We start from the raw sequence: 27,007 nt of genomic DNA, 5'->3' as shown, positions 1-27,007 counted from the left end.
AGGAGTGTATACATATATATTACATGCAATATTACATACAATATTACATATATGAGTATTAATAACAATGCTAGTTGCAATGTACATTTTTTGAACGCATATGGTTAGCACGTCTATGCAAAGGTCAGTGATGAAGAAAAGGTCACGTCAGAGTTAATTTCCGAACATACTGAACAGTCGTGATGCACGCGTACTCTGGATTACATTGATACCGATCAAAAACACTACTACTAACATAATATTATCAAGCAGTGCTGTTGCCAGTGGTAGTCAAAAATATATAGCAGTGGGTATATAATATACATACTAATATAATATAATATAATATATACAATTTAATTCAACAACTACTTATTTGGGGAGGAGTGGGGGGCTGATGTAGGTAAGATCCTACTAGCGCCCTACTTTGATATAGATAGGTAAATCAATAACTACATATGATATTATGTGTAAGTTCCTGCATGATATAAAAGGTGCATATGTGAATTGCTCACAGTAGAAAAAAATATTAATTATTATTTATAATTTTATTTCATTTTCAATTTTCATACATATTATAGTGTGCTATAAGAGTATCTTATACAATTCTATATTTTATATAACTTTATAGGTAGATTAAAAATATCATAATTAATTTCCATACATTTTAATATAACATTTCATAGTTGTAAAAACAAAAATTTATTTTTTATAACATTTATATACATTTTTATACCGATTACAAACAAATATACTATATTTCTTATGATATTAATTTATAAAATATTTTTTTTTCTGCCATGTCCCATGTAGGAACTTACATTCGCACCTTGTTTATCATGTAAGAACTTACACATCTCATTTTTATATTCGTTTTGCTGATAATTACATTGGTATACCACCGTAGACTGCGGAAAATAATATTAAAAAATGATATGGCTGTTGTCTTGAACCATAATTAATAGACAGATATTAATATTAATTCTTAGACGTGGTTTCCAGGCTGCATACGTCACAGGAGCAATGATAATTAATGAGCACTACTTATGTAACAACGAAAGAAAAAGGAGGTGAAAATAAATACTTTAGTATGAGCTACAAAATATGTGAATTGTAGCGAAATGCAATAAAAACGAACTAATACGAAGCTAATACGAAACTAGGTGATTGCAGAAAGACTGCTATGAAGGACAATAAAACTATAAAATATGTTGAAAAGAGCGTAGGTACATGATGAACGGCAGCTGAAAAAAAAACACGAACGAACCTTTTATGTTGGCCAACCAGCTCGACGACTGACGAACGTTATCATTGGTATAAATATGAGGAAATTAATTTTATTGTCATATTAAATTTTGTAAAAATTAATTTTATAAAAAAATAATAATAATTGAAAGAATCAAATATTATTTATAAATATAAATAACTTGCTGATCCCGTGTACTTCGTTGCCCATTAAAAGTGCCAACTATAATAATATTATTATGTTTTATTTTATATAATGAACTACCCGACGTTGCCCGCCGACCAGTAACGATGCATTTCTACGTAATTCGTAGACTTGTTGAAATTATTGTCAATGTTAAACAATAAATTCTCATCTATTTTTATCACCGAATAAAAAAAAAACAATTATTTTATATGTTTTTGAATCAAAATATTAGAATTTTATTTATTTTAATCATTACATGGGTAAATGAATAAAAACAATTCGTAAATTATATTAATATTATCTTTCATCTTATAATAAGTACTAACATCTGTTGCCCGCGTCAATTTCTGTTATTATGATCGCGATCAAGAAGTTTTTAAAAGAATATATTTTAAAGTACTTCTGCTTAAATGATATTTTTAGTTTTATTTTCTTATGGCAAAAGAACATACTGATTTTCTCCCCAACCCTATCTTGACAACGTCACATATAGTTGGCCGTGTGAAAAGTAGTCTTGTAGTAAGTTGACTCCTACGTGTTTAAATGTTTGCCACTGTGATTTATTGTTTGTTACGGCAAAAGATAACTTAAAGGGAAATTTAATTCACTTTAAGTATAGATAATTTATAATAATGGTTTTAATATTGCATATTCACAGATAATATTATATTATTATAAACAAAAAAGTGATAGGGATTGTCCATTGAGAAAAGCAAAATATAACTATACTTACGCAATAATCAATATCCCATACACGTTTGTATACTCATTAATTTTCATTAATGAATACATATTAATATATTAATTATATTAATAATTATATTTTTATTCATTCAAAGAAACACATTGTAATTAAATAATATATTATATTATATGTGTAGGTAATTAATTATATTCTAATAATTTTATTAATTTGGCAATTAGAATTTAGTTGCGTACTATTTGTGACACTTTTTCAGAAAAACCTATCGATCCGGCGTATTATATATGTATATAGTCCAAAATACCTAACAATTTATAGTAATTAATAATATTGTATAATATTATTATGCCGACTAATCGTAAATACATAATATATCCATTCTACGAGGTAAGTGAACCGCTAGTATAGGATTTGGTGTTTGTCGCATGTATAATATATTCACGTAATATTGGATCAAGGGAGGAGAGCTCTAAAGAAATTAATTGCCATTATATTTTTTCAAATTTCGATTTTTCGATCTGATGATTTTTAGCTGGTAGTGTGGAGTAGATCTTTCAGTACATTTTATAAAGAACTGTTTTATTTAAACGTGTTATATGAACTTGGGGGAGAATGATGATTATATTTTGGGATCCAGGGGAGAAGACCTACCTATCTCAACTACGAGTAAGATAAATTATTTTAAGAACGCCTATAAAGTAAAGTGATTCCTCATCTGTCATAAAATAAATCGGACCTCCATATTGTCTAAATGATTTCTTTACTGAAATGCGGAAAACCTTCCGGTCGACCAACAACATAAAAGAAAAAATTTCAATAAGGTATTAGTTATAACCTATCTTTGCGATCTTTTATACTGCTTTATATATTATGCTGTAGGAACATTCGAAAACATTTGTTCGAAAACCCCATCGGTAACGCCCAATACAAATATAATACATCTATGGGACTCGACGCTATTCATTGATGGCAGTGAAATCTCAGTGTGCGGTCGTATGTCATTCCGAGACCAAAATAAATCACTAAGGTAATATTACTAAATCCTACAGGTTGTCCAATTTCTATACCTTCATTGTGTGGCCCATTATATTATATTACATTATTATTATTATCATCTTCACTTTTTTATACCCTAGACATTCAATGGTCGGTCACGATTCTGTTGTGGTGAACACCAGGTACCACTAGTGATGCGACAAGAGACGAAAATATTCTCGAGAATATTCTCTTGCAGATTATTACCAGGTAGCTAATTTTCTTATTCTTCATTTCAGTGTCATAGTGATGTGATTATGTTTGAATTTTAGTTCTATTGGTACAGTGGTATTGGTAATTAATTATACATTTTTTATTTTTCATATAATTTTATAATTTTATTAAAAAGACATTACATAATTGAACAAGAAGTTATATTTTAATTTTTTAATTTTTGATTTACTATGAAAATATATTGAATTAAGTATTATTCTAGTGATCTATAATATAGTAGGAAAAAGAAATTGCCTAATATTCTCTCGAAAGATATTAATTTGATTTTACATCACTTTGCACAACACACAGGTAATACATAAATACCAATATTGTATAAAAATTTATATAAAATTATGGTTCTGAAATTATATAAACCGTCAAATATTGGTAATACGTAAGTTAATACGTAAGTTATATTTGCTGAAAAATAATAACTAATAAAGGTGAAATTAGGTAATTGAGTAAGTCACTGAAGGGACTGTGTTAAATTAAAATTTAATGATAAATCATTGCATAAGAAAAACAATTTTGAGTGATTAAGCTAAGGTTTGTCACTCTAATTAATAATTATATTTTGTAATAATATATTTCATTTGCTATTGTACTTATTTATTTTAAAATGAATAATACGGTAGGTTGAATTAATTTTAAGCTAGAACATTGCATAAAAACATTATATCAAAATATGATGTTTAAAAATTATAATAATATTTAGGACATAGGTACACTAATCTCGTATCATATCATATTATTGTTATTAACTTTTGAGTCAATAACCACTCACCCATAGGCGTGCACGAGGGGTGCTTAGGGCAAATAATTAATGAAAATATTAGTACACCATGTGCCTAAAAGTACATTTGATTTTATATAACTTTTAATTTCTATATTATATTTACATAGTACACATTTGCGACCCGCTAACAATTTTTTATATTTGGTCCATTAGAGTCATAATATGATAACAGTGATACTGAGAAAGTATTACTGTAAGTACTATTAGTAAGTACACACCATTATAGAATTCTGTGTACAAACTTTTTTTTTGTTTGTTGATGGACAAGAGCTGATTGTCACACACCGGCAAAAGAGGATTGGATACCGTTGGATCCCCATGAGCTTATCGTGAGTAAAGGTCACTTGCAACTTCCAGGCGCGATATTTCTGACCAATTGTATTAGACAGTATGTCTTGAGCAAACTATTATTATTTATAATCAATTAGTTTTAATATTCAAATGAGCTTCTCTGAGAAGATACCTGAGTCCAGTGAGTGCACTCTGAAAGCAGTTATGGTGGTTACAGGTTATTATTTTTTTTGTGGTAGTCTGCTAGTAATATACATTAAAAAAGAACTTTGGTATTATGTAAATATTGACGATAATTTGATACTCTCAAAAGCCAACCATTCTCAAAAAGTTTTCTTAAAATATAAACAGTTTAAATTATATCACATTTTTTCACATTATTTATTATATATTACAAGAATCTTTGGTTCAGATATTTTGTACGTGGACCAACCCACCTCCTCTTTCTCCTGCTGGGAAAATTAATTATTTTTTTTTCAACTCATTAAGTTAAGATAATGAAGAAATACGTATATTAAGTTTAAAGTTAAATGTAACTTTTATTTTTAAGCTTGTAATAGTAACAATTAAAAAATTAAATTGAATTAAGTAACACATAAGTTACTTTATTACATGGAAAACAATAATTTAAATCCTTATAAAGTTATAAGTTACTTCTAAAAAAAAAATAACTTGATATGTTACTTAATTAAATATTATTACATTTTTAAAATGTTGATAACACAAATTTATGAAGATGTAAGTATAAAATATAATAGATCATCATATTCTGTAGTGGTTCTTGAAGTTGTAGTTGGACGAACGGTAGTAGTTGTTGTAGTGGTAGTTGGGCGACTGGTGGTAGTAGTTCTATTCCTCCTAATAAATCTGTAAATATAATAGCATAATATTCATTATTGAATTATGGTAATTAAATTTTTGTGAATATGAAGCACTTCACTTTGTCATTAAAAACACAATAATTCTGATAGTAAATTCTTTTTTAAAGCCCAACCTAATAATTTTTTAATATTATATGATAATCGAAACAAACCGGGCAAGGGTCTTTAATGTATAGACAGTGTCACAAGTACTAAGCCACTATAATGAATGCAAACTTATTTTTTATTATACCTAACTTAATAGTTAATAACAAGAACTGTTAGAGAATAAATCGTTATCTTATGAATTAATATCGATTGTCATCAAGATTTAACATGTTTTTGAGCTAGGTGGAAGACAATTTCGATTTTTATTATTATTTTATATTAATTTTTCGATTGATCAAAAAACATGATAATGTAATAAGATGAAAAGCAACAATAATTTTTTATTGGAGTCTGAAGTCAGAATATTAAGACAAAATCACAAATATTTAAAAATCATTATGAGTCAAAAATTAATAAAAAAAATATATTATCTACATCTCAGATTTAAAATTTAGACAAGATTCATATTAAATTTTCTTTTGTTTAGCAAAAATAAAAAGTTCAGCGGAAAATCTAATGATTTTTTTGTGTTCGTTCGAAGTTTTTCATTGGATTATTACTGGTAAATTAACGAATTCTCAAAAGAATGATTTTCATTATTTTTATTTAATTCAAAAATTATTAATAGGTCTTACTTACAAACGCGTAACATGAAAAATCGTTTATTTTTATTATAATGTGAAAACTATACCACTAACAAATTATTTTTATTGTATAATAAAGCAACACATAATATAAGACTACTAACAAACATATTATAATCAACAATGTAAACCATATTAACTTTGTAAATGCGATACGCATAATATTACATATTCTATAATAAATTGTAATCAATATTATTAATTATAAAAGTGTATTACAAATGTAAACATGTATAACTGTAAAATGTAAACATATAATACCTGTATTGTAAAGAAGTTAGTCAACTTGTAAATTGAAATTGTAAACAAAATTCTATTCCTTTAAAGGCATAAATCTTTATTTTTAGGGGTGAGGTGCTATGTACTGACGTCCCGCCATATACGTATATACTTAAAATAGCGAGGGGGACATATGAGATTGTTCACACTAGGATGTGGTTGACCTCGGGATTTAAGAATAACGACGCAATAAGAAATTGGGTGCGTAGTTCTGAGAATTCGTCAACCGAAAGTGCGTTGCGAGAATATAAATGAAAAGTGTTATAACATGAAATATCTATGGACATAAATGTTAAACATAATATTACTTTATCTTTACTCTAATCTCTCGACCGACACAACCGGGCGACCGTTTCCTGGAAACACACGCACACGTGTAATAGTAAACGGGGTCAGCGCCATCTTATCGCTAGGTGAAGAGTGGAGAGTAGGCCTATAAAACAGGGACCCATCCACCCGTTATTCAGACGTGATTCACCAGAGTCAGTACGAGCACCTTCACGCCAGTCGACTCTCTGATAAATTTCAGTGTACCAAAAATATTTTATCAGTCTTACATGTCAAATAAATTCTATGTTCATAATAATCTAAAATTGATTTAGAATTATTTACACCCTGTCATCACTTATCTTGTACACCGCAATCTGTGGTGTACAATCTTAAAGCTGAACATAATTATTTTAAATTGAATCATTATTTAAAAATATTAATATTATATATATTTTAAATATAAGTACCTCCACTTATGCCGTGGTCTTGCAGTAGTCATGGTTTTAGACGTAGTTGGTTGATGGCCAATAATTTCAATTCTCTTCACTTTATCACTGTAAATATTTAATTCATACAATATTGATTTTTGAAGAATTATGATTTTGACATCTATGTGTTTTTTAAATTCAAATAATATATTACATTTCCATTTAAAACGCAATTCTGATGAAACCTAAATGTTTTCTGAAGCCTCAGAAACCACACAATTTTTTATTATTATATTTTCAGATTCTGAGTTTTTTTTGTTGTTAATCACTTTTCAGTGCAGTACAATTGATACGAAATTATACTTCATCATTTTTTTCTGGCAGAAAAGTGCATCTAGTTGGCAGTTTGGGGGGTCAAAAATGGTTTTCATTTCTTCAATAGAGTTGGGAACAACAACATTTTTGACAAAATTGATTTCGTTTTTTTATAGTTACACATAAATCACATTTTCATACAATTTGTTTTTACAATTTTCTATACAAAATAATATGTTCAAAACATTTAGACCAATTCCGATCTATTTATAAGTGAAATTATCAATTTTGTTTAGTTTTTTTAATTAGTGTTAATAAATGATTTTTCAGTGGGATAAATAAAATTGAAAATAAATACAATTTTCAATTTTCATAGCTAAATATTGAATAGGTATTTAAAACAAGGTTCTCTTAAGGAGTGCATAATAATATTAATATATTATTCCCAAAAGAATCTAATAAATGTATTAAGACCGTTTTTTTTGATAGACATTTTATGTTCAAATTATGACGAAACTATAAATATTTAGTCGAAGTAAACGATGTTCGTTATTTCGTTGAAATTCAAAAAACATTATTTGTTGGGACTTAAAACGTTTAAGTATATTATACATTTTACTATACGCAACTCAATTTTCAATATAAGCAATGTTTTGGAAAAAAATAAATCGATCTTTCGTAATCATATAGTAGAAAAATAATGTAGATACTTGAATAGCAATATCAAAAAAAAAAAAAAAATGGGTAAGTGTGTACACTGTACATTAGTGTCTAGAACTCTAGAGAGTGATCGTGTAATGGATATGTTAAATTTGAATTCAATAATAATCACTGTATATGAAAAATGATTCTAAGCAAGACAGTTTGGCAGCCTTAAATATTACTAAGTAAATTGTATGATATTATTGCAATTTAAGTAGTTACTTTTGCTATTAGGCATTACTAAGACAGTAGGTTAATTTCATTTTGGCTGAAAAATTGCATTTGAAAAGTCATTGTGTGTAAAATGTTACAATACAGGTTCTCTACAAGTTGCAAGTCCCTACCCTCAAATAATATTATCAAATTACAACTAAAAATCTAAAATCGTTATTCATTGTTTTAATTAATAATTGTGTCCAAATTTTAGTTTAAAATGTCTTTAAAAAATAACTGTGTTTCTATATTTTTAGATTTTTTTTTACAGTATAATCAATTTATAAGACTCCTTGTTTGAATTTTTAACTCTTCGATGTAAAAATAGTCAATTTATATTTTTTAACTACAAAATACTTTGTAAATGTTGTCAAAATTTGAATTTTGAATACTTCTAAAAATAATCGTGGCTATGGATATTTAATACTTATCAATTGCAGCTATAAAAACTTATAAGGACACTCGTATTTCAATTCCAGATTTTTGACCAGACAAATTTTATAGACCTTAATAAATTACAAAACTAAACAATGTCAAGTTTCATATGTCTGTAAATGACTAAAAATTAATCAAAATGTTATAAAAATTGTGTAATGTAGGGAACATTATAAAATAAACATTTCAAGAAAATAAATTCTAATTTAAATATTTTGAGGTTGTGTATATTATGTTATATTTTGTTTCAGAGCTTTCACTAAAAACAAAATTTCAGTTTTTCATTAATTTTCAAAATATTATGTTTACCCTTTACGTGTTCCCGGACAATTCGATTTTATGAAATGTTCGCTGCATTCCTTCTCACAGCATTGTCTTTGAAGAAATCCATGTTTTTCTCCTCTTATTTTGAATCTTCCAACAATAGTATCTGAAACAGATTGCATACATAATTACATTATAATTATGGGTGTATAATAATAATGTAGTTTTTATCGATGGTCAATGAAGTAAATAACACTATCCCTCACTTGTTTGATTCCTTTGTTGTGTCTTTGACGGCTGGAATACAAGCATTCTTGGTTTATCTACACAATGTTTTTCTATAGTCCTATCGAGCAATTCTCCACAAAATTTTTGTTTGGTGTCTAATACGTTTGTATCACCTTCCTCGGCAGCGGTCACCGATGTATCAAAAGCAATGGTACAGGTCCATACTATGAGAAATACTTTCAAAGAATTCCTGAAATACGCACATATATGTATTTAAAGGTGGTATACGAATGTCAGTATATTTCATTGCATCTTATTATTTTTTTTACTTGACAGTAGTTTCATTTTTTACATTCTACTTGATATGATTATTTCTGATGCGAAAATAAACCGACGTAAGTTAATATATACAACTGATTGGAGGAGTGGAAGTGGGTCTCCTATAAGTATTATTAAGGTACTTACATCGTCTTCTTTAATAGTATAAAATCTGAACCAAGTTTTCACGACCTTTAAAATTATAAAAGATTAATTTTTTTTAATAACCTTTTTGAAATAGTTTATAAATAAAAGTAAAAAAAAAAAAAATATTAATAATAATAATCTTAATACTTATTAATATTATACGAAATATAGTTTTACGTATAGCTAGAACATAATTTATAAGATACAATTTTACCTATCTAAAATGTTTAAATCGAAATTCGGTTAAAATTACGTAAGTATTAAAAATAATTTTGACTCGAATTTCATGAAATTCATTCAGAAATAAATCGATTTTCAAATAAATTCAACCTCATATTTTGTTGAATTCAAATCTTTATTTTTGGATCTACAGTTTATTATAGCTAAATAATAAAAATATATTTGTTACATTTGGTTAATATACGAAAATACTAATTAATCGTTCATTTATCATGTAACTAATACAATATACCTAGTAGTAAATTAAATTTTTAAATGTTCATAACAATCAAGTGATTACAAGTTTGTTTGAGATATTGTACAAGTTTTTAATTTAGAGTCTACATTGACTAAAAATCAATTTTCAGAATTCTTAGTCGATTAAATATAAATAATAAATAGGTACAATAATTATAATATAAATTGTGACAGTGTGAAACAAATAAGATAACAATTAGTTATAAATTAATTAAGAAACAGCACTAATTCATTACTAAAATCCGATATTTTAATTTTATTAAAATTAATTAATGCATGTTATTATAAAATATAATAATCGTGCAATATAATTAAACATCGTATATACACACATTAAATTCACCATTATATTTATTTCTGTCTGGTTTCGACTAATTTAACTGTTTACATAGATCGTAGTATTTTGTACGCTTGGAAACGTTTATGACTTTAGAATATATAATTTAATAGCTTAACAACACAATGTTATGTTTCCCATATAGAATAACCAAATAAAAATTCTTAAAATATCTAAGTTAAAATTATAATTATATCATAAATTATATTTAATAAATACTTTATTTTCCATAATGACAATTTATTACTTCAATTTAATAAAGTCGTCTTAATAAATTTACTGTAAATTTATATTTTTCCCCTCTGACTTAAAATAATTAAAATTGTAATGTTTTATTCATAAATATTAAAAAATATTATTTTATCGATAGTTAAAAATTAGTGAAAAATGTTACAATTTATAAGCATTATAAAGTAATAGGTAATCTTCAATTAATTAAAAAAATATATTATTACTATTATGCATGAATTTTAAAAATTATTTTTCAAATTATTTAACTAATTGTCTTTATTATCATTTAAAATGTAATATCTGTTTTAATAAACAACTGATATGATATTTTACTCATTAATTCTGACTCCTGACATGGTATAAGAATAGCAGTATAATAAAACAAGACCCTCAACTTAACAATTAAATTATTTTTTTATTCATAATGATGTTTACAATCTGTTAACAATAGGTAGTTATTTCGGAACAATGTAAATAATAAACATTTGACATGAATAATTTGTGTATTAAGCTGTTCACTAACAGCATTTCGGTATACTTAAACTTATTAAAATTACAAACTATAACTAACCTTTTCAGCTACACGAATCGCGCTTTGAGAAAGATTGAAATGAAAAAAAATTCAGTGACGATTGATCAGGAATATCCACAGCCACTAATATGCTGAACAACTAGACAACTACTTTCGTGTAGTAAAGTAACAGGACTGGTTCATGTATTGTATGGTGTCGGTGGAATAAGACGTTTTGGTCGTCAAAAAACGCCCTCTTCCGGGTAAATCCGTTACTAACAATTAAGGTGGTAGCGTTATATCGACGAAGGCTAAAATATATTAAGGATACCAAACTCGTACGGCGCCCTCACAAAAAACGCACAAAAATGAATAATACTATTACATACGTACATGCTGGGCTGTGATCGCTAGGGTTGCTACTTTAATACGCGTAGTGTATAGGTGGATTGGTACTTTGTTTTATCGAGATATATAATGTTTATAAAAAAAATTTGATTTCTTTTGTGTTTTATCCTTGGCACATTTACCTAACAAATCTTGAACCATTATTTTCCTTTTTGATGTCCTACTTTCGAAATTTCGTTTATACATAATTAATGATTATTATATATTTTATTTAATAAATTAAAACACAATTAGCAAAAAACCATAGCCAAATAGGAAATGTAAAATAAAAATAATAAAACCTGATAAAATATTAAATAATACCATATAGTACCATAGGTCAAGGATGGCAAAACCATGCCAAAAGTGGCCGAGGTGACACGCAAAAAATTAAAATATATATTTTTTTTAATTGAACCAAAGTCCGGCAACTATGGCCATTACTTGTTTGTAGTGGGGAACGGTTGAATTTTTATGGAACATGTGTGTGTTTGGCAAAATTTCTAGCGGGCATCCGTAGGTTTCTGCAATGCCCGGCTGTGGAGGGGGGGGGCGGCATCTCCTTGCAGCACCGTGATTCCGGCTGTGACCGAGATTCGAACCGGCGTCTCGGCCACTTTACCCCTCCCAAAATATTTTTACTAAAATTATTATTTTAAAATAAATAATTTATAAAATAGTAATATTATAATTGTATGTACCTAAACTAACCTTTTTTATACTAATACATTAATTATACAATCAAATTACGATAATTTTTTCATTGAGTAAGAATAGGAAATTTTTTTTCTCGTATCATACACGTGTGTGTTTGTGTTGGGCAGAATTTCTATTGGACACCCGTAGGTTTCTGCCATGCCCGGTTGGGGGATGGCGGCACTTGTTCTCTTGTCACCTCGACTTGTCCGGAGAAAAATGCCGCCCGGTGGCCGAGGATCGAACCACGACCGGCTGCGTCGCAGCGGACGTGTCAGACCACTCGGTCACCTCGTCCCTCAACAAAAATAATCTCCGTCCGAATGCCACTCTATGCCTAAAACCTTGGTGCCTAACCTTTTAATCTCTTCGAACGATATAGGAGACCTACGCGATCGTCGGCCGCCACCGCTGCTAGAACGGACGGTGTGTTTGACGCCCATTTTTTTTAGCTCTAAGCCATATTTATTTAAAACAAGTATCAAGTCAGACTGAAGCTTCAACACTTCTGTGATTGTGTCCGCCCCGTAACAAATGTCATCGAGATACGTGATACGTTTGATGTGGCAATGCGTGACGTACCCACTCGAAATCGTCTCAATCGTAATGAGAAATAGTTTGTAGAACGTGTAATTGTATTTAATTCATACTCGCACAACTCGTCGTGCGGCGACGAACCCCATAGTATGTGCTGATACCTGCGATAATAAAAATTAATATTTGCCGATACATTTTGCAAATATCCTTAGTAAAGGCATATTTATGAAGGCGAAAACGTGTTAAAATATCGACAATATCTTGTTGTAGCTTAGGGCCGGGAAGTAGACAATTATATAACGAAAGACCACGACCACTACAAGCGGATGCATCGAATGCTACCAGGTTTGAGCATCAATCTCGAGCCGATATATAGCATGATGCGGAGTGATAAACGCTCCCGGGGACGTGGCAAGAGACATATGCCCTGACGACATGTATTCAGACATGAATTTATTGTACAACACCTTTAGCGACGGGTTCGCGGCCAATTTGCGCTCGAGAGCGTCAAAGCGCCGAAGCGCTACCTCGCTGGACCCGCGAAATGCATCTTCCAATGCCGGTAAACGAAAAGGCAGTAGAACGGAAAAACGTCCGGACGATTAACGTACAACTTTGTCCTGGAACATCTGTTCGTACTTCCCATCATTCGAACATGTCGCCGTTGCCATATCCGGCTCCTCGACATGCAAAAAATGTTCCAATAGCCTTTCGATAGAAACGGTCATTGAGACAAGTGCCGACTGATACGGGCTGGCTTCCGGTTCAGACACGGCGCCAATCAATATCCAACCAAAAATTGAGCTATAAGCGGATGGTGACGCGCTATCCACTGTACATTTACGTCCGTCCATGATCGATGCATAGACGTCACAGCCCAATAATATATCAATCGGCGACGCAACGTAGAAATACGTTATATAACTTTGTACCATTTATTATTATACAGAATTATTATTTTAACCAACACACATACGGTGAGAATATCACATCCACCCTCGTATGGACGCACTGAAGGCGGGGTTGTGGTGGTCTTGTAAAGTAGTAGTTTTGCCCGCAATCTTTGAAAGCATAGCGTACAAGAATAGGAATATAATATTTTAGAGTAAAGTGAATTCTGATAATTTAGTGTCCTACAAGACACATGTAGTAAAGTAGGTGTTGTGAATACTCAATTATATATACATATATATGTGCAAGTGTTCAATACAACATTTATTCGATAAAATACATCTCTAATTCAAGCTAAGAATTACAATTTTCACTCATACAATCGCGCTGCGTACCCATCAGACAGTTTAAACTGTACCCATATTAAGTTGGACTACAGTGCCATTTGTATAATGTTATTAAATTACCAGCGAACAGTAGCTGTAACCAATATTTACCCCATCTATTCTTCTTTTGGAAATTGTTGTGTATTAATGTATTTTTGAAAAACAATTTGTCCTTGTTAAACAATGCAGTAAGAAAAATATATTTATTGTACACATAATTTCAAAAGTACTTTTTAAATTTGATTGATTAACTGTAACAATGATTATCAAGTATTAATAATTTGGCTTTGTGATTTTCAAATAATATGTAACATGTGAGGTATAACATTTGTACTAGAGTACGTATTATTTATATAATATATTAACAAAATAATAAAATAACAAGTCCTACAGTATTATTCTTGATCAAATACTTTTTATGTATTATGTAATATTTGTATTAATTCGTCTTGCAAATTCACCGACATAACGTACCCACTAGTATTATTATTATTATCATGGGATATGATTTGAGTTCAAGCTTATGAAAACATTGTGTGTACACTATTATGAAGGTTTCACTTTTCAATGATAAGTTTTTTTCTATAAAATATATTTCAATTGATATCTACAAATAATTAAATTATTGTTTTAACTGATGTCCTTTGTCTTCTTTTGACATGGGCCTTCAATACCACACTGTTATAAATACGCATATATTTGTGATCTGTTTCTTATATATAACCTCTGCAGTTTCTCTAAATTTGATATCTGGTCATATTATTTTACCTTCATCACACAGGCTTACACAACTTTTTCACACAACCTTACCCCTTACACTTGGCCTCCTTAAAAGTGTTTTGCCCATACAAAAATGCTGTACATAGTATTTCTATTATCGTCCAATACTAAAATGTAGTTATACTATTATAGTATTCATACATCATTGATATCTAAAATTAAATAATATCTCATGAATATATATTTTAAATATATAAATAACATTACATAATTATGTAAACTATATCTCATAAATAGTATTATTTTAATAACCTTTTTTAGATATTACTTTGATTTTATTTTATTTACATGGTTAGGTTAATATTAATCGTTAATTAATAATAAAGCTAATCAATCATCTGTGCAATGGTTAAGTCCCACATGTGATATAGTATTAGGTGTATTTAGGTTTACATTTTCTTGGTATCTTTTTTCTTTTTTATTCCGTCTTACTGGTCGTCTTACTTGTAGAAAAAAGAATTTTGCTATTAATTGAAAAGTTTGATTTGTTTAATAACTTTTGGTGTGTGTTTTAGTGATTAATTTAATGTAAGTACTAAAATAAATAAAAAAAAGTGTGTTACATTTATGGCATTTAATTGTAACATTTTCTGTAAATTCACAGATTCCCCAAAGTGTTTGCCGACTCCTGACAGAAACTGTATAAAACTCAGATTATATTGTTTGAATAATTCTTTATGAACTATTTACCCATGTGAGAAAAAGAATACCTAATATTTTGGAAACTGTTAAAATGTTTAGTTATAAATTTATAATATTTAAAAAAAAATAATAATTTACATGTCTTAACAGAAAAAAAATATTTACAAATTATAATTTTTCTTCATGTTATCGACATTTTCGGAAATGAACTGAAAAAAAAAACAAATCATAAATGTTAGTAATTGAATGAAACAAGTTGACACAGATCTAAGTTTATCCAAACAGTTTGATAATTTATTATTTGCATAGGTTGTGTACCTATTAGGGAACTGATGCACAATACGTTTTCAATGTTCTTCTTTTGCAGGGCAGTGTGCAGCATTCATCGACGACCATCGACAATCCCAAACGTCTCCGGGTGCCTATAGAGAGCTCGGGTTGGCCAGCTGTAAACAGTTCATGTGCATGTCAATATATCAGTGGTGGAGATGTCAAAAATCAAAACAAATGTATGCTGTACTAAGGTATGAGGACAGGTAATAATGATGCTAGAAAACAGTGCCCAGAGTGCGCTCATACCGATCACAATAAAAACGATTTTGCCGTTTCTTCAAACTATCCGAAAACGAACATCTTTCAATAAATAGTTTTACATATTATTCTCGACATGATACCAAATATACAAAATATTTAAGTTTATTTAACGAAAATTCTCAATAATCAGAAATTGTTATGTTTCCCTCGAGACTTTTATAATTTCAATCCTCGAATGTCTGATGCGAAAAAATAGCTGTACTCATAATACATATAAATCAATGGTCATAGAGAAAATATTATGTATTCCTAACTAATCTCGCGTAATATATTTTATGTTGATTATAAAAATTTCAATAATGGTGTAACTCAGTATGTTCTTGCTGGTATTCTGTCTGGTGGGGTTATCGAGGGCCATGGTTATACTTCAACCCAACCTATACTGTTACAACGTTGACCAATATTGTGTGTCAAGGCTGGCAGACGAACTGCGTGTAATTTGCAGAGTGAAATATAACGAAGTACCAGGTGAGTTTTTAGCTTTCCAATTCAATATTCACATTTACCGTAATTGTATATAATATGTTATATATATATAAACATTAAAATATATTCTTCACTAATGTTATAATTAGTAAATAAACCTAATTGCACAACCTACAATATCGTAGGCGTCGTCGTGATGTCGTTCTTTGGTAGGGTAACGGGCGGGGTGCCTTACTCCCTGTCATGTACGGCCGTAACTTATGTAATATATGTCTTATGTAGATAACGATTAAGCTAAATATACTGTTAAATGTACCTAAATTATATTATCGTTATAATGTGATGAATGATGATGTTTTGATTATTTCTAATTTTGATAAACATTTTGTGGTACAAGAAAGATCAATAATATACACGTTATGAGTCATGATCGGTATGCAGAAAAAAGGTTGACAATCTCTGTGACGTAGACTGTTATATAGGCAAGTGACGATAAGCTTGTTTATTTATAATTAGAGATTTCAATGTCCTCAAAATTGTCTTTAAAATGCTGTAAAAATTAACCCAATTTTTTTTTACACGCAGGGGCGCAAATAAAAGGAAAATGATGGTTCAGCTTTTAGCATTTATTTGTCCATATTATCATCTTAGCTAAAAATAATTAACGGTACAGGTATGTGCCTACCTGCCCCAAATAAACGTGACTACGCTTAATTACTCCAACAATGATGACCAAGAATTAGTCGTCTAGGTAAAGACGCACCACTAGTGTTGGAAAATATCTAGATACATTTATCCAGATAAGTTATCTAGATAAAAATTATTTATATTTTATCTTATTTAAATAAGTTTCAACCAACTTATATTAATATTTATCTTGATAGAATTCTAGTTATCTATGAGTACATATTATCTAGATAATTTATTTATAGACTTCCAAAAAAAATTGTAATGTTATTTATATTTACGTCATTTTCTGTATACCGTATACCTATCACACGAGAAACAAACGTTAAGTAAAAAGTATTATTATACCATGTATTTCAATAAGAATGTTTATTATGAATTTGGAATTTGACATCGTAAATATTGACACAATCTAAAAGTATAAAATTCAAAATTTGTCATGTAGTATGTTAGTAACTAGAGAATGCAATTAATAATAGCAAAAGCAAAAATATCTATCCCTACTGCCTGTATTACGATGGTCCATTGTCGTCTTTATTAGCTGATACTTATTTCATATAATTGTGTATAGAACGTAAACAAATAATAATTATCAATACTCATTACTCATTGTGTTGAACCGATAGTACATTTGTGATTGAGCGTCAAACCTAGATAGAATCAAATCATTTAATTTGTCGACTTGCTCATTTGTTGGTGACAAAATAGCCCTTTCTTGAAACCATTTATATGATTTAGAAAATATATTTTTAATGTTCGGGTACACTTTTTGAATAAATTTGGTTATAGTGGGTACTAAATTACAGAAATTTTTAGTATTTATTTGATCATTCGTTGCTTGAAATTCGCCTTTGCCTATTAAAAGTAAATCGTTGACAACATTTATATTATCTTGATCTGTACATAGCACTCTCATATTAGTTTTAAGTTCTAATATTTTTATATAAGGCCATAAGTAGTATCTTTTCAAAGACACGTAGACTTCATCAGCTCTTGTCCCTCTTGTAACCACAGGCAAGATCTGACGGAAGTCCCCAGAGAACAACACTGTTCAGCCACCCATAAGACTATTATTATGACGCAAGTCTCGCTTCGTTCGATCTAAAGCTTCAACTGAAGTTTTTTGGGACATTGACGCTTCGTTCCAAATAATTTGACAACAGTCAATTTACCAGCACCACTTTGCTTTAAAACGTTACAGACATTCGTAGTATCGTCACTATCATATTTAAAGGGAAGTTTAAATGTAGAATGAGCTGTTCGGCCCCCTACTAATAGCGTAGCTGCAATGCCAGATGACGCTACTGCAAGAACAATTTTTCCACCATATCTTACTTTTGCGAGAAGTAAATTTATCAAAAAAGTTTTACCCGTGACCCCAGGAGTATCTAAAAATAATATTTTGCCTTCATTATTGTTAACAGACGACATCACTGAATCATATACAATTCTTAATTAATTGGTTTTAATTTTGAACGGACAGTAATAATTGCTGTTGATCATAATTTCTCTCTCTTAAACACTCAATATTAATTGTTGTTCTATATATGTTTATCGGTAAAGGAAAACCAAAATGTATTATAGATTTTCCCGATAAGACTTCCACTTCTTTGTTTAATTCAAATAAAGCTTCATCAAATATGCTTTAGTCAAAACTAATATAATTTGATGACAATTCCTGTCGTTTTCGGTGCAGTATAGGTGCAGTATAGGTGCAGCCATACTTTCACGATAATTTTGCCAAAGCATCAAAGGATCAGTTATTAGACAAAACTTTAGCATGATAGCAAATAAACATCTTAGTGATTTAAGTGTACAACATATGGAAGCTTCTGATAGCGTGTTTTCCCAATGGGGCTCGTCATCCAATAAACCCAACGCCTTACATGCACCTTGAAAAGTATCATAAATGACATTTTGCACAGTGCGAAGACTTTGAAAAGAAGTTGGACCTTTAACTATATGGAGCAGCATCCTCAAGTGAAAACATTCGGTATTGTTAGGATGGATTGTATATACCCTGCCCAGAGCATCGGCATTTTTGACGCCAGGGCGCCTTAAACTACAATTCCTTGTTTACGCTATTAAACTTTTTACCAACCTGATTCCATGTATATTAACTTGGAATTTTATCATAAGTCAACGTTAGGTAGAATGTTATTTTTCATTAGATTAATTCTGACCAGAAAAGCTGCAATAATTGATTTTATTTTAATTCAATTTAGATTATCGTCTTGTAACTGCAAGTTTACCTCATTAAATTTAGCAAATAAATCTGTTAAATAACCAATGTCTTGCTTCCTTTGGATCAAATTTTCTTTTAATACGGGATCTTTATCACCCAAAAACTCTAAAACAGTGTCAAAAAGTGAAAAAAATCTTGCCAAACACAATCTTTTCGATAGCCACCTTACTTCGGTGTGAAGGAGTAATCGATGGAAGTTTTCGTCATTTTCTTCTCATAACTATGCAAATAATCTAGAATTCAATGCGTTACTCCGAATTTTGTTTACTGCGTTTATGATTAATAGAAGGGATTTATGTAATCTGGTACTTAAATTTTTAGCAACTAAATGTTGTCGATGGATGACGCAGTGAATTGCAAACAACTTGGGTACATATTGTTTTAAATGACTTGGAAAACCACGATAACGCCCAACCATGGCAGGTGCTCCATCTGTTGCTGATGATATTAAATTTGTTAAAGGAATTGCCTTTTCCATGAAATAATCTCTCAAAACATTAAATATTGATTCGCCTTTTGTGTCTGTAGTTAACGTTTTTGCGAAGAGCAGTTCTTCGTGGATTTCTTGATCCCTAACAAAACGAACATATGCTAATAATAATGCTTCATTACCAGGCAAAGTTGACTCATCTAGTTGTGTGGAGAAATAGGTTGTTTGCCAATAATTACACAAATAACTTTCAACATCATGACTCATTTCATCAATACGTCTTTGAACTGTATTGTTGCTTAAAGGAATTTTTTCAATATATCATATGCAAGTCTGTGTAAAACAGTTTTTAAGACCTCTTCAATGGCTAGCAAAATTAGCTGCTCCCCGATAGTATGAGGCTTACCTGATTTGCTATGAGCAGTGAGATATTGTAAGACGCCCGCAAGCAGTGTTGGGAATAGATAACTAATAATTTATCTAGATAAAGATAAAGATAACAGTACTATATTTTATCTAGACAAAGATAAAGATAACTAAACTAAATATTATCTAGATAAAAATAAAAATGAATAAATATTTATCTAGATAAATATCGGATAATTTCATGTTTAATTTTACTTTCTAGTCTAAATTAATTAATTCAGATTTTAACAATTTATTTTCAATTTGTAAATTATTAAATGAGATTAGTTGGCTATTCAATGATCTTCTCAAATCTGTGAAATTTTTTCTTAGACCATTAATTTATTGTTTATTTTTCTAAACCACTATCATGTTTTTCATCAATGGATTTCAAGTAACTTCATAACTGAATATATTGAGTGATCAGTGCGTATGTTAGAAGAACTTGTTGTCTTTTTGTTCAGCATGTCAATTTGTCTCCGAATTTCTACAGCTAATGTATACTAGTTATACTACACGTACGATAAAATACTAACACACAGAAAACACGTATACATGCTATAATAGACTCAAATATACTTATGTACTCGTGTTCAAAATGTTATGTGTTTTATAAGACCTGTTAAAATATACATAATAACTTAACGTAATATTATGAGTATATAATTAATTTTAATTTTACTATTATTTACATTTTAAATTCAATATTATGTTGTATTTATTTGTGTTTAAAATTAGTTCAAAAATGTATTTTAGCTGTAAAATGCAATGACAATTCCTTCGTGCTAGAAACTTTGGCTGCGTATGGAACAAATTTTGGTTGTGCTTCCAAAGTAATAATCTTTAAAAAAATACATCAATTTTACTCTTATTTTAATTGAAGGAATATAATTATTAAATTTTGAAAATTATTTCACTAAGGCCGTGATAAAAAAAATTTTGGACTTGGGAGTGAATGCGTCGCATATAATATTTGCTAATCCAACAAAAATGGCTTCACATATTAAATATTCCGAGAGCAAAGGTGTTAATCTGACAACATTTGATAATGAACTAGAATTATACAAAATAAAATCCATACATCCATCCTGCAAGTGAGTTACAAACACCTAACTCAAAACACAATGTTAATATTTTGTTTCTCTTTTTAGCTTGGTTATACAAATTCGTTATGATGCAATTGAAGTACAATGTCACCTTGGTATCGAATTTGGGTGTGATCCTCTAACTGAAGCCCCAACGTTAATGGCAATGGCCCATGATTTAGATTTGAATGTAGTTGGAGTGAGCTTTCATATTGGTTCAGGATGTAGTGAACCAGCAGCCTTCTGAAGAGTAATTGCTGTTTCAGCAGTCATTTTCAAATATGCTCAGGAGTTAGGTTTTACGAATATGCACTTGTTAAACATTGGTGGATGATTTCCTGGAAATAGAAACACTTCCACTTTCAACCCACAAGTATGAATCTTGTTAAAAAAAACAATTTATGATTTTATTTTTAATTCAATTTTAAACATATATTTTAGATTGCAGACATAATTAATGATGCACTTAATAAATGGTTCCCTCCAAATAATGGAGTGACCCTCATAGCAGAGCCTGGTAGATATTTTGTGGCTTCAGCATTTACACTCTCAACAAAAATCCATTCCATTAAAAACCGTCCAAATGATGAAAGGCATATCATGTATTTCATTAACGATGGAGTGTACGGTTCTTTCAATAGTATTCTTTATGATCATTCGGTTGTTGAGCCCAATCCTTTATGTGTGAGTTGGATAACATTTAATTGCCTATTATTTAGATTACGATACACTTATTTTAACATTACTGCTTTTAGGATTATTCAAGTACTCGTCCAATTTATGAGAGTTCCATCTGGGGTCCTACTTGTCATGGCTTAGATAAAGTAGTTGATTTTGCGAACATGCCACTGCTGGGATTGGGTGATTGGATTACTTTTGAAGACATGGGAGCTTATACAATACCTATAGCTAGTATATTTAATGCATTCTCCTTTCCCAAGGTCTTTGATATCGCCAAACAAAGAATTTTGTTAGGTTCAAGTCTCATAAAGCGTTGATTATTGTTAATCTAATCATATTATAATTATTTCTTCAAGGATACGTTGAAAAATTTAATGCCTTTATCGGCTGTATCTAAAGAGCATTTCACAGCTATGCCCATTGTTGCAACTATCAAAATGATACAACCTGAATCCGATGAAGATGATACATGGAATGAAAACATTTTTTTAGATAACATATAATATACATAATATTTCCTTATCTAGATAATTTTTTTTTTGACTTAGCTCTAAGTTTCTACTTGTTGAATTATTTAAATAGCTGATTCTCCATTTTGCTGTGTTTACAATTATTCTAATATTATCATTGCTCATGTTAAAACTTGCTAAATTGAGTAAAAATGTATCTTCTTATAAATATGTTTATTTTTATTTATTCCTAAGGACATAATATTCCGTAAAAATATGTATTATAATATACATTACATATTTATATAATAGGTACAGACATTAAATGATCTACTTAATGTAAGCTTTGCGTGTGTTGAAGGTAATGAGTTACAGTTTTATTAATATACACATGGGTGGATATTAACTTTTTTTGCCGGGATATACTTATTAGGGCCACATATACTTGCGCCTATACATTGTGTATAGAAAAAAATTTAATTTTTTTTGATTTTTATCATTGCCACAAATCGTGATCCATTTTTTTTTATATTTGAAGTCCCACTTTCGAAATTTTGTTTAGACATAATTAATAATTAATAATTATCATACCTATTATTTATGAAGTAGTTTCTAATACTGTTAGTCATTCTGTAGGGTGTGGTTCGAAACAAATAAAGGCCCGCTTGTAATTAAACGAAGAGTTTTATTTTGGACAACTTGTATTTTATTAATGCTGGATTTTTTTGCTGAACTCCAAATTCGGAAGCCGCAAGTCCAAATAGGTTCTAGTAGGCTCTTGTAAAGGATTAGATTGGTACTGATTGAGAGTTTAGATTTAGAGTAGTAGTTAAGAGAACGAAGATGAGAGTTAAGCTCAATTGTTGTGGTGTGGATACGGTGATTCCACGTCAATTTTTTGTCGAAGTTAACACCAAGGCACTTTGTGGTAAGTGAGGTGGGAATATGGATGTTGTTGAAAGTAGTTAGAGAACATAGGCCTTGTTTAAGTGTGAATGTTAAGTAACTTTATTTAGATTCGTTAACTACTACTTTCCAGTTCTTACACCAGGCTTTAATTAAAGTGAGTTGTGATTGGAGCATGATTGAAGCAGTAAATAGATTTTCGTAGTTGAAATAATCGCTTTGTCGTCAGTGTAAATAAAATTTCCAACTCAAAATAATTTGTTTATTTTCGTGATGTTTTCGAACTTATTAAAAATTCTAAATTCAAATGCTCATAAAAAATTACTGCGGACTTACTCTCAACTTTTTTTTAATTTCCACAAACAACAACTTATGAGTTACATTTTATTACATTCATCTAAAAATGAACGTAAACACAACTTTTTTTTATTGTTATTTGAAGTTCAAATTTAGACGAAATTACATATTGACACTAAGAATAACGATATTAGTAATTTTGTTGTATTCGGTTCCATTTTTAAAGAAGTATATAAAATATTTTTCAGCATCACCGACAAATTAAGAATGTAATATTATGAATAATATTAATTTAACTTATCGGCTACCTACCGTATTATACTTAGACTTTAATAATAACAATTTAAAATATCATTGACAGACATATCGTCTCCGACCAGAATCATTTTTCACATACATTGATGTGTACCTATCATTGAATTCAAATTTAATACCATCCATTACACTATATTACACAGTTAGTTACAACTCGACTATAAATATATTAGTCGTCAAGTGCAAGTGTGCAACGCGTAGTTCCGTATTGTAAGTTCCGTAAATTTAGAATTATAATTATTTACATTTCAAATTATTTAGAATTTTTGATTTTCAAACCATAAAATGAATGCAAATACAATTTTACAACTTATAATTTCAATCATTATGAGAGTAGGAGTTTCTTTTGTTGATATTAAAGGCCAGTGCGTGTGTTCATTATGCCGAGATACTATTTGAATATATAATATCTCTCTCTTTGAGATGATTCAATAATTAAGATTACCTCGGAGTATTGGAAACACACAAGCCCTCAAAAATACCCAAATATACAAATCATTGCCCTTCGTATAACTTCATTTGTAGGTTCAACTTGACTATACGAGTCAACATTTTCGAGTATGAAATACTTAAAGATCAAACATCGGTCAATAATTACAAACAGTAGTTTAGGATCAAGTTTACTACTTAACGAGCAGTTGTTTTTAATTATATACCAGAATTCTCAAAACTTGTAGATATTCAATACCAATTATTACACTAATATATTAGAAATTTTTTGTTTACTTTTACTCCTGTACTGTTATATGACAGGGTAAGTTGAACATTAATTATTTTATTTATTTGGTTTTTAATCTCTCTCTAATGTCAACTATCAAAAAATGTTTTCCATAAAGGGGATCAACAATTTCTGGCAGTAAACATTCTAAATAAAATCTGAAATAGTAATATATTTCACATATAATATTATACTTACTGCGCATCTGTGTAATCGTTTCTTTGTTTCGTTTTTGATGTTTTCGTCAGTGGTATGTTCGAGAAGTGATATATACTGCCAGCCCAATTCAATTTCATATTTATTGATCGGGATATTTTCTGACAAACACCCAATTATGAAATGATCCATCATCCATATCTGATAGAACACAACCGAATAAAATAAACATGAGTATGATGAATGTCTTAGCTTTTAAATAATTTTTGTTGACACAAGTAATATGTAATGCTATTTTTATGAGCACGCTTGCGAGGGCATATACATTAGTGATTAATTGTGCGATTAGAAATATGAATATAATATTCAATATTATATTATAATACATTTTATATTATACTCCATATTATGGTAGATACTTACTGAATATTCATATAGAACAGAATTATGTGTGTAAAGCGAATATCAATTTGTTAATGTTTTTACTTATTATACGAATATACTATAAAATAACAAGGTATAATAAGACTATAGTTGATTTTATTTTGTATTGAGCCACTAGACACAAAGTTTCAAAAAGCTGTGGCACCCCGGGGCTTTTCCAATTCCTCCCCTAGCACGGCCATGTTAAACACACACACGGTAATGTTATATTATATAATATGATTATAAGAAATACCTATTAAATATGTGAAGTATTGTATTCTGTGGAAAATGCATATATATGAGTATTAAATATTAATAGAAGCACTTCCAAAAACTGTCACTACATAAATGATCATCTATACAACATTTAGTTACATTCAAAGATAATAGTGCGTTTAAAGTGTATTTCAGTACTTAGATACAAGTAATCGTTACATAATTTACTTTTATATTATAATGCATGATATGTTTATGGTTTAAGCCAAAGAAAGCTTTAATGCAATCATTGGCGCAACCCCTTCCCCTTCACATTGTACTGCAACAACAGTAATTTGTTATACGTACTCTGCATGTTGTTGCAATGTCCGTGTACTGTTGTTTCCACTGGACGCTCCAACCACAAATGGAACAATGGAGCAGTGTTGATTTGAGTTTGATTTCCCATATAGGCACATCCGTACATCGGTGACCTAGTTTGTATTGTCTCTACCTCGAATTTTGCCTTTTTACCAAATGGAGGACATATACTTTCACTGATAATACTGTCTCGCACTGAAACAGACAGAAATGCAAATACCATATCACAATACATGACAAAATAAATAGTTGTGAAGACACTCAGCAATAATACAAGTTTTGGTCTGTAAACATAACCACGAAATATTACAATATTTTTTCTCTTCTCATTTTACTGTTAAGCGTATAATAATATGTACATATTTGTACTGACCGGAGCCGACACTACCCCGCAGATCGTAAGTCCTCTTTTGTTGTCATCGTACACCTAACTACTTTTAAAATATATTATTGTTATGACCAAACAAAAAATTATCTTTTCGACGAATTAGTTATAAACAATAATTTAATAAAAGCAAACTCCTGGCCATTGCATAGACGGAGTTTTAAGTGACTCGATTTTGAATGCTTTATATATATTGTATATGCAGTTACGGGAAGCCGTCAACTCGACGTGGTACAATTCATATCTTAAATGCCACTGCATTCCACAGATGGGTGTGTCACATGTTGGCTAGCCATTAAAATAGTTGTATTGGTTAATGTTAATACAAAGTAACGTCTAGACAAGTAATAAATATTTAATAGTATAATTTTGGAACTTTTTTGGAAAATGTTGTTTTTATTATATATGTGATCCTGGGCAAAAAATGTTTTTTAATGACAGTGTGCAATTATAAACGTGTTATAGATTAATTAAAGTATAAGGTATACATAAAATTATTATACTTTCGATTTCATTCAATGTAAAATAATCAAGATTTTAAGTATTAGTACAATATACGCAATTGATGAATAAAAATAGAACTTATATGATTATTATTATAATTATTGTTATATAATATGCAACATTTATTTAACTAGTCAGAAATATGCAATTAGTATCCATATTCATTAAAATATGCAAAAACATT

General features: G+C 29.5%; 1 protein-coding gene and 2 pseudogenes across 1 annotated transcript; 1 reads left to right on the top strand and 2 right to left on the bottom strand.

Annotated features, from left to right (window-relative positions):
* Positions 1 to 5,180: 5,180 nt before the first annotated feature.
* LOC111042157 (integumentary mucin C.1-like) lies at positions 5,181 to 11,410 on the bottom strand. Its single transcript, XM_022326680.1, has 6 exons — positions 11,280 to 11,410; positions 9,664 to 9,708; positions 9,237 to 9,448; positions 9,016 to 9,136; positions 7,081 to 7,167; positions 5,181 to 5,319 (listed from the first exon to the last, which is right to left on the bottom strand). Coding segments are annotated over exons 2-6 (561 nt in total). The 5' UTR covers positions 9,666 to 9,708; positions 11,280 to 11,410.
* A 7,967-nt stretch (positions 11,411 to 19,377) lies between these two features.
* LOC111042156 lies at positions 19,378 to 20,792 on the bottom strand (annotated as a pseudogene).
* On the top strand, positions 20,791 to 22,570 carry LOC111042155 (annotated as a pseudogene).
* Positions 22,571 to 27,007: the final 4,437 nt, after the last annotated feature.

The sequence above is a fragment of the Myzus persicae genome, unplaced genomic scaffold (genome assembly GCF_001856785.1).
Source record: "Myzus persicae strain clone G006 unplaced genomic scaffold, MPER_G0061.0, whole genome shotgun sequence".
Taxonomy (NCBI): Eukaryota; Metazoa; Arthropoda; class Insecta; order Hemiptera; family Aphididae; genus Myzus; species Myzus persicae.
This window is presented reverse-complemented; position numbering and strand designations above follow the sequence as displayed.

Bases quoted from the DNA above. Each gene is read 5' to 3' on its own strand.
- LOC111042157 (XM_022326680.1), bottom strand. The intron at 9,137-9,236 runs GTGAGGGATAGT...AATCTGTTTCAG, and splicing joins ACAACAAAGGAATCAAACAA to ATACTATTGTTGGAAGATTC. The intron at 5,320-7,080 runs GTACTTATATTT...TTATATTTACAG, and splicing joins AGACCACGGCATAAGTGGAG to ATTTATTAGGAGGAATAGAA.